This window comes from Canis lupus, chromosome 27 (genome assembly GCF_048164855.1).
Source record: "Canis lupus baileyi chromosome 27, mCanLup2.hap1, whole genome shotgun sequence".
In the NCBI taxonomy this organism is placed as follows: Eukaryota; Metazoa; Chordata; class Mammalia; order Carnivora; family Canidae; genus Canis; species Canis lupus.
Window position 1 is genome coordinate 7,052,897 of NC_132864.1, and position 12,471 is coordinate 7,065,367.

The 12,471-nt window shown below is 57.2% G+C and overlaps 1 protein-coding gene across 3 annotated transcripts in view; it reads left to right on the top strand.

Annotated features, from left to right (window-relative positions):
• The window catches only part of GALNT9 (polypeptide N-acetylgalactosaminyltransferase 9), an 80,045-nt gene that overhangs the window by 34,214 nt on the left and 33,360 nt on the right, over window positions 1-12,471 (top strand). For all 3 annotated transcript variants that reach the window (XM_072802029.1, XM_072802028.1, XM_072802030.1), the window contains exons 3-4: window positions 7,012-7,178; window positions 8,829-9,003. In XM_072802029.1, the coding sequence (XP_072658130.1) occupies window positions 7,012-7,178; window positions 8,829-9,003 (342 nt within the window). The remainder of the gene's footprint in view (window positions 1-7,011; window positions 7,179-8,828; window positions 9,004-12,471) is intronic.

Below are 12,471 nucleotides of genomic sequence, written 5' to 3' on the forward strand. Positions count from 1 at the left end.
CCTACATGTGGCAGTCGGGTTGCCTCTCTGGTACCTCAGGGCTCCAAAAACAAAGGCCCAGCACACAAACACCAAGGCTTCCTGCTCTTCCTGACTGCTCAGACACACCTGGCCTCACCTCACCATACTCCGTGGCTGGGAGGTGCTGTGGTGGGAGGGTCTGGGCAGAGGAGCACAGGGGTGTGACCTGCTGTGACCTCTTCAGGAAGCATGGTGGCCAGAGCACCTATTTCAGACCATGTGTGACAGTGTTTGGGGTACATAGGCTGATGACACTCCAGAGATGAGTGGGGTCCCCCCAAACAGAGGGACAGCATGTCAAATGAAAAACCCAACCACCCAGCTATGAGAGGTGTGCAAGGATGGGATCCCTGACCTCACATAACCAGAAGTCTGCCGTCAGCGTCCAGAGTCCTTCAACTGGCAGCAGCTGACAGCGTCAGGGAACCCAGCTCTCCCCAGTTCTCTGCTCCACCATGTCTATCCTCATGGTCACAACATGGCTGCTGAAGCTTCCTCACATCCTCACACCGTCCTGAAGGGCTAGAACAAATATGGTCCTGCATCTTCTCTCGCCTCAAGAACAGAGGACACTTTCCCAGAAAGCCCTGCAGAAACCTCCTCGTGTGTCCTGGGCCATCTGCCCTTCTGCCCGTCTGTAAGCTGTGAGAGGCAAGGATGCTCATCTGCTCCTCTCAGGCACTTGTGGTATTTGATTTGCTCTGTTTCTGGCCTCTCAGGGTTGTGGGGACACCTGCCTCAGATCCTGGGGCTGGCTGAGAATTCAGCTGATGAGTTGGCGGGTGGTCCTCTCCCTGCCCCATGGAGCTGAGGCCCCGAGCTGGGATCCTCAGCATCCTGGCTGAGGGCAGGGTTAGGACGAAACCCTGTGCCAAGAGGCCACAAGCTCCTGTGGACAGAGACTCCCTGAGCCTTCTGGCTCCTCTGTGACCCATCTGCTGAGGGAGAAGCTCAGCGCTTGGCCAGATGGGGTCCTCCCGCTGCACCCTGAGCTCAGGTGAGCGTGCCCCTGCACCATGTACCGTCCAGCGTGCACTCCGGATCAGGACCCCTTCAACCCCAAGAGGCAGAACATCTATCAAACTGGCTTAAGCTGGAACAAGAGATGGGGCAGGGGTGTGGGGAGCCAGAGGGCTGTGATGGCCATTGCAGGGAGGGTGGGGCGTGGGTCCCCCAGCCGCGGCAGGGGCCGAGCAGTCCTGAAAGCAGCCACAGCTCAGCGGCATGGGGAGCTCAGCGCTCTGGTGGAAGAGCTGGATGTGAGGGCCGCCTGCCTCCAGTGATGTGCAGCCCTGCCAACCCCACTCACGTGGCCTGTCCTGTCCGCTGAGGAGGGAGGAAGGAGGTGACACAAGCAGGCCAAGAGGCCCAGTTGGTGGTGACATTCCTGATCTTCAGCGGGGCCAGGTTTTTATCTCTTCGTTAGTGTCCAGCCTTACCTGACAACAGCCCTCTCCACCTGCCCTGGCTTTAACACAAACGTGCTCTAATGGGGGAGGGGAGTGTGTTCTGAGTAAGAGAAGTTATTTTAATGCAGAGTTGTGTTAGGCCAAAATGAGCTATGCACACTGCACTGTGTCTGGTTCCAACAACAACTTGTGAGCTGCCCGTGTTCCCAGGGGGGTGACTTGCACATGAACGCAGTAGGGAGCAAGACGGCATCACCCTGACTGGGAAGTGTGCCTGGAAAAGACCCCCGTCCTCTCAGAAGCACTAATTTAAATGTCTAGCAGCAGGTGAGCAGCCGCACTCAGCCCTATGAGGCCTGCAGGATTGGCCCGTGGAACCGTGTGGCTGTGGACGGGGGTGCCTAAGCCCAGGACTGTCTGCACGCCCCCTTGCCGCTGCCCACTCAAGACCCTGGACGGTGATCAGGCCCACAGCATCCTGCCTGTGGTCCTTGTGGGGCCAGTGTCTCTCTCTGTGACAAGGGTCCAGCTTCCACGTCTTGAGGGGTGCCGCAATGGGTGGACATAGCTGCACGCCACCCTGGAAGCACTGGGGGGGGCAGGTGAGGGCAGACAGGGTCTTGTCACTGGCATTGATGTCCCCGATTCTTTATCATGAGCGGGGCTCCCTTGGGGAGCATGGCATGCCTGGCCCTGCTAAAGCAAGAACATGCCAGTATGAAGATGTGAAGGAGGCCCCGAGCCATCCTGGTCTTCCCGTGCTGTGCGGGAGGCTTATCTCCTCAGGAAACCTTAAGCATGGAGCCCACCGTTCCCATGGGTGACAGGGTCCTGGGCAGTGGTGCCACCCCATCAGTCCCTAGGCTTGCCCTCCTATCTTTTCTCCCTTTCTTCCTCCTTAATAGAACCCCAAATTCAGGTGAGCCCAAGCCCATATGAAGGCTGCATTTCCTGCATCCCTCACAGGGGGTCGTGGCTGTGGCCAAGAGGTCATGATCTGGCCAGTGGGACATATATGGACATGAGGAAACTGTGCCTGGTGGGGAGGGCATGAACTTTCCCTCCTTCCCTGCCTCCTGTGATGGAACCAGAGCTGCTGGCTCAGATAGGCTTGTGGATGACCCCATGCTTGGCACAGTGATGAGGCAGCAGGGCCTGGCTGCTAACACCCCAGCCTCCAGCTGCCCCAAACCACATCTCCAAAATTTCACACAGAAATCAGCATCTGCTTTGTGTACATCACTCCTGTGTTCCCCAGGCGGTTCCCCCTGCTGTGTCCCTCTACCAAGGTGTCCCTACAAGCTGTGCCCAGATACACATGGGTATTACTGGGCTCAGGGAGGGGGCAGCCCAGGCACTGGAGTTGAAGCTAGCTTAGTTTCCATCACGTCCAAAGTCATAAGTGTCAGTATTTGTTAAGCTCTATATGAATCTATCCTGTGTTTTACAATCATCGTGAGCACAGTAGATGCACTATCTTTACGAAGACTGTCTGGATAGCACCAGATCCTTTAATAGATGTGACCTGTCAATTTTCTAGTCCCCGAATGGGACTTACTCTTGTTGGAAGAACTGAGTGAGAAGAATCTCAAGAAGCAATACTGCTGGGGAAGAATCTCTTCCAGATGGTGGTTTCTAAGGCAGAGATGGGAAGATGGAGAGGTCATCTTGTGAGTGCCACGGCACAGAGGGTCCACCATGTAATCCAGGACTCAGAACTAAGTTCATTAAATAGATGGGGCTTAAATGATTCAGGGAACTGACCTCACCCAGCAACATGTGTGTCCAGGCTATGGAGAGCTCATCTGGAAAGACCTGCCTGCTTTATTGGTTGGAAACTTAGGGGCGCATCTTTCGGGCCGAGGGAGTGGTGTCATCGACATGGGCTTCCCGTGGACTCCCACCTGGGTCCTGCCTGTCCTGCGTGTTCCATACAGATGGCTTCATTCCAGAGCCCCTGGGGCACAAGTCAGTCACAGCATCGGCCCCGGCCTCTGGGACTGCTCCTGCTCTCCCGTTGGTTCCCCCCCTCCCATGTTTGGGCAGAGACCCCATCTGAGTCTGGCCCTGTGCACCTGCTCCTCACACATTGACCATGACCCCCCAGCGCACCTTGTTCTTGGTTGCCTCCATCAGAGACCAATGGGATGGACTCCCAGCCCAAAGAAGACCCTGGACATGGTGTTCTGGTGTCTGCCTGAGGGATAGCTGCCTGAAGAGCCTAGAGCCTTAGTCAGGACCACAGCAAGTCGGCCTGGGGAGGGGATGGTGTCTGCAGAGACCTCGTGCAGATCTTCCCTCTGCCTTTCTCCTTAGGAACCACGCAGTGTGGGCTGGGGTGTCAGGGAGCACCATCGTGTCCACCTCCCCATCCTCCCTCTGAGCACCTTCCCCACCTCGGCTGTGCTCCTGCTGAAACCCTTCCTGACTCCTGGACTCAGGAAATGACGTGATCCAAGTGTAAGCCAATCAGGGCACCCTATCTCCCCGGCCACGATGATTGAGTGCACCACCCAATCAGCACCGAGGAGACACGAGGGTGCTTCCCCTACCTGTCCTGGAACATTTCTCAGCCCAGGAAGGGGCAGGGAGAGAAGAGGCCCTGGGTCCTGCCCAATGGCCGGAAGTCACAGCACCCCTGCGCTTCTCACAGAGGCAAGCCTGCCAGTCCCCCTCATTGCTCACATTGTCTGATGGACCTGCAGGGCAGACAGTGGGCAGTTTGTCTGGAAGGTTCTACCCCCCAGCTTGCCTGGGAGCCCTGTGCTCTCCCCGGAGTACCTGGCAGCCCAGGAGCTCTGTGTCTGTCAGGGACCAGCAGGGGCGTGAGCTTGCAGAAAGCATTTTCCATCCAATAAAGGTGGCAAGTCTCCAAGGTGAGTGGCTGCCATGGACATTTAGGGTGGAGAACAGGTGGCCTGGCAGGAACCTCTACATCACGTGGAAAGTCTTGAGATCAGGCACCTTGCAGGGCCCAGTAGGGTCCTCTGCCCCAACTGCCAGCTAGGAATGGCCAAGAAGCCCGAGGAGCAGGGCTCTAGCGTCCAGCTGCTGCCTCATTCAGTGCCATACCATAATGAATCCCTGAGACTCATGGCCTCAGGGGAGGGAGGCAGCAGGCAACGCATGTCTACATTGTGGAGACTGGAGAGGGGTGCTGAGCGTCCACCAAGGCAGGGTCATGGTGCCCTCCACATCCTGCCATGCTAGCACATCCTGTCATGCCAGCACAGTCTGTCACACCAGTACAGCCTGTTTCTCATTATGCCCAGTGCACCCCATCTGCAGGCTCCCTGTCCCCTGGTTCTCCACGTGGCTGGCTCCTCCCTATCCTTTGGGTCTGTTACAGGCTGAACTGTGTCCCCTTAGTTCATACGTAGGAGCCCAAACCCCCAACACCTCAGGATGTGACTTGGAGGTGACAGGCAAAGTGGGGTCACCCAGATCTGTCCCATATGACTGAATCCCCTCGGAAGAGTAGAGCAGGGTGCAGACACACACAAGGCACCACCACTGAGGACACAGTGGGAAAGTGGGAAGACAGTGTCTGCATACCTAGGGGAGGCCTTGGGAGGAGCCAGCCCTCTGCACCTGGATCTGGCCTCCCTGCCTCCAGACTGGGAGGAGCACATGTCTGTGGTCTAGGCCGAGCTCTCTGTGATGTTTGTTACTCAGCTGAGCTGAACAAGGCAGGACTGAACTCACTGCCGGGTTGGTCATGGCTCCTCCTTGGCTGCCTGGTCTAAAGATGGCCCCAGGGTCCCCACCCATGGCCCCACTGTCTCCACCCCTTCCTCTGTGAAATCACCCTGCCTGTGTCCACTGCTTCTTGTCTGTGCACCACAATGGGGGCAGACACTCCTCTGTCCTGTGGGCCTCACGCTTCCAGCCCCCAGCACATACCTCCTCCACCTCAGGAGACAGAGCCAGTCCTTAGGACAGCCACATGTGGCCCAGTGGCTACCTCAGAGGTCCCTTGGGGAGGCAGAGAAAGCAGCCCCAGCAGTCCCCATGCCCGGGATGAGGCAAGTTGAGACAGTGGGGATGCTCCCATGTGTTAGGGCCTGTGAGTGTACATCCTTTGTTAACAGATGTGTGCTAGGCAGCTTATGTGTGCAGGCCCAGCTCTGTGCCCTTGGGCTATGGTAGTGAAGGAGCCTGCTCTCAGGCACTTGCATTCCAGGGAGACTCCAAATTGCAGATAAGAGGGAGACCACAACGGAGGACAGTGAACAGGTGGGAGCAGGTGCAGGGAGTTCAGCCCATCAGCCTATGCAATCCTTCCATTCCTGATGCTTCCCACCACCAGCTGTCGTCCTCAAGATGTGTTTATATCCTCAACTGTTTTTTCTGTTGTGTACATTGTGAGAGTTCATAAAAATGGTACATTTCAACCTTACTCCTCCAAGGAAAAATGGAGTGTAGTCTTCTTGTCAGATGGCATTTTTCTGAGTGATGAAGTCACCGTGGCTGTGCACCTGTGGCCACGTCCACATGGTGTTGATGAACAACTGTGTCCCTCCAGCTGTGAGCTAAGAAGGCTCACTGGTGATCTCCCACCTGCACCAGGGCAGCACCTGGCCCTGGGGCATTTGGTGGGGAGCTACCAATGGCTCAGGTTCAAAACCCCAACTGCATTCACTTCATAGGAGGGAAGATGGTCTTTCAGAGCAGGGTTGTAAGTGTGAACATGTGAGAGCATGAGGCATGAACGTGAGTGTGTGAGTGAAAATGTGGGTGAGAGTGTGTGCAGAGTGTGAAAATGACTGTGTGGCCGAGTGAGTGGTCTCTGCCATCTTAAGGAGAGATTTGGTGTGTTTATATTTATTGTGGCAGCAAAATTGACTGGGCTCCTTCCATGTATATTTCTGTTTTTCCATTACTCCTGTTTTCTCTCTTTTCCATCACCTTATTTTTGACATTTGCTAAGTTCCTGTTCATTCCCTTTGCCCCCTGGTGAATTCATTCCCTCCATTTTTATTATATCAGCAGCCCACAGCCCGGTACCTTCTACAGGCTAGTTAGCAAAAGTGCAACATTTAATTACATCTAGGAACCAGACCTTCCTTGCCTGTGCCCCCTCACCTGGCCCCCTCGCCTGGCCCCCCTCACGCAGCCCCCACAACAAGACCTCCAGGAAACCTGCACATTCCCTTCTTGTACTCCTCAGTCCTTAGATTTGGCCAACGCTGGTCCCTTCAGCCCCAATGAGTCGGTCCCTGCAGACTTCACATCCATGGCAGCAGCCCTCAGCTGACTGTCACACTGCCCCCCCTGTAGCCCATCACCTGCCACCCAGGTTTCAGTTTCGGGCCACACCCAGGGTGCACAATTCACCATAGATGCTGCCACACTAGGCTACAACCTGATTGGACAGCCATTCCCTGAATCAGCACGGACTCGGTAGGCTGAGACCCAGAACATGCAAGCCCACGGCTTCTGACGGACGGAATCTTGGAGTCTGGGCATCCTCCTTGGCCCTGTTGTTGCTCTTCTGTTTATAAGAGCAGAGCCGGCTGAGCAGCATGTCTCATGTCTGACGCCCATGCTGCCTGCTGACTGCCAACTGTGTCTCCCACAGGTGCAGACAGATGACCCATGCCACCGACCTGCCCCAGATCTCTGTGGTGTTCATCTTTGTCAACGAGGCCCTGTCTGTCATCCTGCGCTCTGTGCACAGCGTGGTCAACCGCACACCCTCGTGGCTGCTCAAGGAGGTCATCCTGGTGGACGACAACAGTGACAGTGGTGAGTAGGGGCCAGTGTGGCACTTCGAGAGCACAGCTGTGCTGCAGCTGGGAGCCAGAGACCTGGAGGTGGGTTGGGCTGGCCGCACTTCCAGTGGGCTCCAGCCAGAGTTCTCCCCACCTCTCCTGGCTCTGGGGACGGCTGGTACCCTTGGGCCTTGGCCGGTAGTGCATCATTCCCATCTCTGCCTTGTCTTCATGTTGCCTCCTCCCTGTATGGCACACCTGTTGTTGGATTAGGGCCACCCTAAATCCAGCAGGATTTCGCCTCAGGATCCTTAACCGGCTATATCCATAGAGGCTGTAGTTCCAAATAAGGTCCTGTTCTGTGGTACTGGGTAGATTTGCATTTGGGGGCTCTGTTCATCCCTTATAGATGTCATCCAGAAAAGCCCTGGCAGGCTGAGCTCCCCTACATGCTGCTCACACCATTCACTCCTTGCTAGTGACAGAGGAGAGGGTCTGCTGGAGAGGAGCTGGGCCCCATTGGGCCCCCTGGCACACATCCCATGCCTGCCTGGCACGAGCAGAGCCAAGAGCCTGAACTTGCCATGGACGGCCCCCAGACTGAGATCCCTGTGGCGTCTCCTCTGCACCCCGGAGGAGGGGAATCTGGGGCATTGTCCAAAGCCCTCAGGAGGTGCCATGTCCAACCCAGGGCTGGTGTGGATGTATATACTGTGGAGCCCTGAACCGAACCCCTGAAAGGAGTGAGGACTGGGTGGTCACCTTCCCTAGAAAGGCAGGATGAGGGCAGGAGGCAGTTCTTGGGAAGGACCAGCTGCCCTTCCTGGGTCCCAGGGAAAGGTGGCTTCCAGGGGCGGTGGCCACTGGGCCTGAGTGCAGGGTGAGGGGAGTCCCTGCCCAGCTGCCTGGAGAGACAACCACCTTCTTCCCCATCGGCCTTGATCTGCTGTGGCTGCCTGTTTGGGTGCACATTTGGCCTGTAGGCGCCTCCTCAAGCAGGTCCTGGGTTTGTACCTGTGCCTTCATCGAGTTTGTAATAATTTACTGACCTGAAATTCTCCTAAAATCGACCATTTAAAACATAAGTGTATGACTCAGGGGCATGATGCACACTTAACGCTGGTGTGCAGCTGTCCCCACCCTCTGTCTCTGGGACTATCCATCTTCCCAAACTGCAGGTCTGTCCCCACGAAGCACTGAGCCCCATCCACAGCCCCATCCCACCCTCCATCTCTGCGAATGTGGCACCTAATGGGGCCTCAGAGAAGTGGGTTCAGAGGGTGTGTGTCCTCAGGGTTCATGTGTGTGTAGCAGGGGTCATGGCTGAGTATCCCACAGCGTGGATGGACCACGTGTGTGTGCCCATTCATCTGCCGTGGACGTCATTCCTCTTTGCCGGGAGTAACTCAGTCCCGAGTTCTCGTGTCTGTGACTCATGCCTCTGTCCACGCAGTCTTGTGGGGTAGGGGTTTGTTTGTTGCTCCAACACTGGAGACCCAGCCTCATGGGGGGAGATCTTGTCGCTCCGTGGTCTCCCTGGCCCCTGGAAGCACATCTGGCCACGGCAGTTCGTCCTCAACAGATCCAGGGCACGTGGTGCTCCAGCCTGCTCGCACCAACTTGGGGCAACCTTGGGGCCCTCCCAGGGCATGGCTGTGCTGAGGCATGTCTGTGTCCCCTGCAGTGGAGCTCAAGGCCAGCCTGGACCAGTATGTTAACAGGAGGTACCCAGGCCTGGTGAAGATCGTCCGCAACAACAGGCGGGAAGGCTTGATCCGGGCGCGGCTGCAGGGCTGGAAGGTGGCCACGGCCCCAGTGGTCGGATTCTTCGATGCCCACGTGGAGTTCGGCATGGGCTGGTGAGAGTGGGTCACCAGGGGCAGAGCTGGTGGGGGGCTGGCTCTGGGGACTCCGTGCATCAGCCAGCAGACGAGCCTGGGGCTTCCCTGCACCTAGCTCACCAGGCCAAGGCCGCTAGCAAGGCGCCGACCTCAGGGCATTACATGTGAGGACTGGTCTGTGCCCCCATCTTGCTCCCAAAGGGAATCAGATTGGCCAGCGGTTCCACAGGTCATAGCGCAGAATAAGTGTGGCCTTGTGGCCTCAGATCAGGGAACACACACAGTTTTGCTGCACTTGCTGTGTGCCCGTGTCGCCCCCAGGTCCTGGTCAGCTGCTCGCAGCCCAAGCCACTGGGCGCCTGTTGGAAACAATTTCCTGTCTTGTGGAGACCTCTCGTCCACTGTGCAGGGGCGAAGTGGGTCTCTAATGAGACGCCTTCAGGGGAACAGGGCCGGGAAGTGGCAGGGGTATGCAGGTGACTCAGGAGCAGGTGTGTGGGATGACCTAGAGGCACCCCACACCCCAGCAGGAGGGCTGGGTGCATTCTGTAAAAATGGTGTCAATTGTCTGGCAAGTTATCCACCATCAACAGGGGGGCTGGGTCCCCAGGAGGTGTTGGACCAGGGGTGGTCCAGGCCCCGCTGTCCCTAAGCAGGTGGTGCACTGATGTCCTCACAGCAGGAGCCCAAGGACATCTTGACTGAATAGCAGGATGTGCTTCAGGGTTTCCTGGAAAGTGCTGACTGTACCCTTAACTCTTCCTATGGCTGCATGTGTGGGGGTGCCCTAGCGTGTGTGCACAAGGCCCCGTGCAAATGAGAGAGAAAAATATCGTGGCCAGGGGAAGGGCAGGGGCGACAATCCTGCGGGAACGTGCTAGGTTAGAGAACGAGGCCCGGCAGGACGTCCAGCTTGCCCACGTGGTGCAGGCAGGGGAGGGCGAGGCATGCTTGTCTCCCGGTATTCAGATGGGATGTTGGAAGTGAGCACGGGATGGGGGATTGTTGCCAGGACTGCATGTGTGTGGTGTCCGGGAAGCCCCTGAGGGCACCTGGCTCCAGGTCCTTGGGGTCACACCCATACTTCCCGGGATTGCAAACCGGGGCCACAGGGGACAGCCTGGTTTGAGGTGGCCTGGCTGGTGAGGGGACCCTCTGGACAAATGAGCATACACATGGAGAGTGGCCTGCAGGCAGAGGGAGGGTGAAACTGCCCACCAGTGTCCCCGGATTGCTGAACCGATGGCCACAACCCAGACAGCTCTAAGCAACAGATGCTACTCTCTCTGTTCTGGGGCCCGAAGTCCGTGAAGGGGACACAAGTGTCTGCCAAGCCACAGCTCCTGGAGGCAGCTGGGGAGGGTCCTTCCTTGTTGCCTGCAGCCTGTGGATCCCACGGCAGCCCTGGGCTGTGGCCACAGCGCTCTGTCCTCACACGGCCCCCTGTCCCCCTACCATGTGTCTCACTCTCCTCTTCTGTTTCTTAGGAAGGTCCTTTTCATGGGATTTAGGGCCACCCACGTAGTCCAGGATGCTCTGCTCTCAGGACTCGGAGTTAAACCTGCAGTGGGCGGGTCTCCCGTGAACAGGGGTGGCCATGGCACCGTCGCTGAGCCTCAGGGAAGAGTGGGCTCCGGTGGCAGGCTTGCCCCATTTCAATAGAAACTAAAACTCACGGTGTTTATATCACATCTCCCAATGCATATTTTTTCAACCCTGTGATGCCCAGCATGAGACATTCCCTGGGATACTGCCCATGGGGACGGAGGGTTGGCGGTGGTCATGCCGACCGAGGGCTGGTGGGCTGGACCCTGCCGTGCGTGGTTCCCGGGTCCCCTGCTGCTCTGGGAGGCTCTGGTGTCCTCCACCCGCTGCAGCAGAGCCTCGGCATCTCCTAGGCAGGTGGAGCCTTCCCTTCCCTTCTCTGGGAGCCTCTCAGCCACCCCAGGACCACACATTTGTCACAAGGGTTGGTTCTGTCCCCCTATGTGTTTGACAGAGAAGCCAGTTTCTCCTGCTTGACTTCCTGTCCCAGCCCCCATTTCTCTCCGCTCTGCTGCCCTCGAGAGGCAGCCGTCCTTGTCCTACTATGTGGATCACTTTCTATCATTCCTTATAGGTCCCCACCTGTCCCTGCCAGGGTATCTCCATGGTGTTGTGTGGGTTGCCCACTGCACAACCATACTTGGTAGCTTGCCTCCCTCTGCGGGATCGTAAGCTCCCTAGGGCATTTGGAAGCCGTTTGGGAGAGCCATGAGTCTGTCACTTCAAATGCAATTTCAAACCAGTGTAACTTCAATTTAACAACTGAAAACCCAGTTATCTGTCTGTAAATAGCTGTCCCTTCCCAGAGCCACCTCCACAAGGATCCTGGCTCATTAGCAGATGAGGCGTTTGGAGAGGGCTCTTCACCACAGGGACTGTGCTGACAGTAATTAATTAATCCTCCTTGAGAAGCTGAAAGGCAGGTAAATACCAGGCTGAGGCTCAGCAGGATGGGAAGAGGGACAGGCCGCGTGGCAGGTGTTGCCAGGTGGGACCAGAGGACCCACCCCCACAGGCTGCCCTGCCTGATCCCACACCTGGACATCCCCCACCCCTGCCCGTCATCACTGCAGCTCTAGCCCCGGGTCATCCGGGCAGTGGGTGGCCCATGACCTCAGAAGTCCAGCTCAGAGGTCGGCTTCTGGGGGTAGCAGGTCCTTGCAGAGACAGGACACCTCCAGGATGTGGAGCTGCTCCAGGATGTGGAAGCAGCTGCACCTGCTTCCCTGGGGACACCCCCTGCACCCCACAGAGACTCTGCAACTCAGGCTGCTGCCCAGAGAGGTTGCCCAAGAGCCTGTGTCCTTGGGTCCCCCTGCTCCCTGGCTTCACCACGTATACGCTCCCCCATTTCTCCACTCTAGCCACACACCCCAGGGCTGCAGTACTGACCACATGCTCGCCCATCCCCCTGACACCTACCAGCCCCCACCTCCTCTGGTCATTGCCCAGGGCAATCTACATCAACACCCTATTTAAAACTGCAACCCCAACTCACCCTTACCTTGCTCTCTTTCCTACAGGGTACCTGATACCTTCTAACATCCTTTCCCTTATATGTTAATGTCCGCTCCCCACCCTGTCAGGGCCACTGCATACTGTTGTGTGGGTCTTATCCTTCCAACAGGCCATAAGCTCTGTGAGGCATGGATTTTTTTTTTTTTAAGTTTAGGAATGTATTCCAGTTGGTTAGACCAGGGTGTGGCGCATAACGGGTCCTCAAATTAGTGCTTGTGAGTGAGTGTACCTTCCACAGGAGCAGGGCAGGAGGGGTAGGGAGTGGGATTTGGTGGAGGGAGTGGCCGAGCTGTGAAGCAGGCCAGTGGCAGGCTCAGCAGGCCTGCAGGGGGTGCCGCAGGAAGAGGAGGGCAGTCTGCGGCCATACAGGCCCAGGGCTTCAGGGCCGACACCCTTGCACTGCAGCCAGCCGGCAGGGCCCCC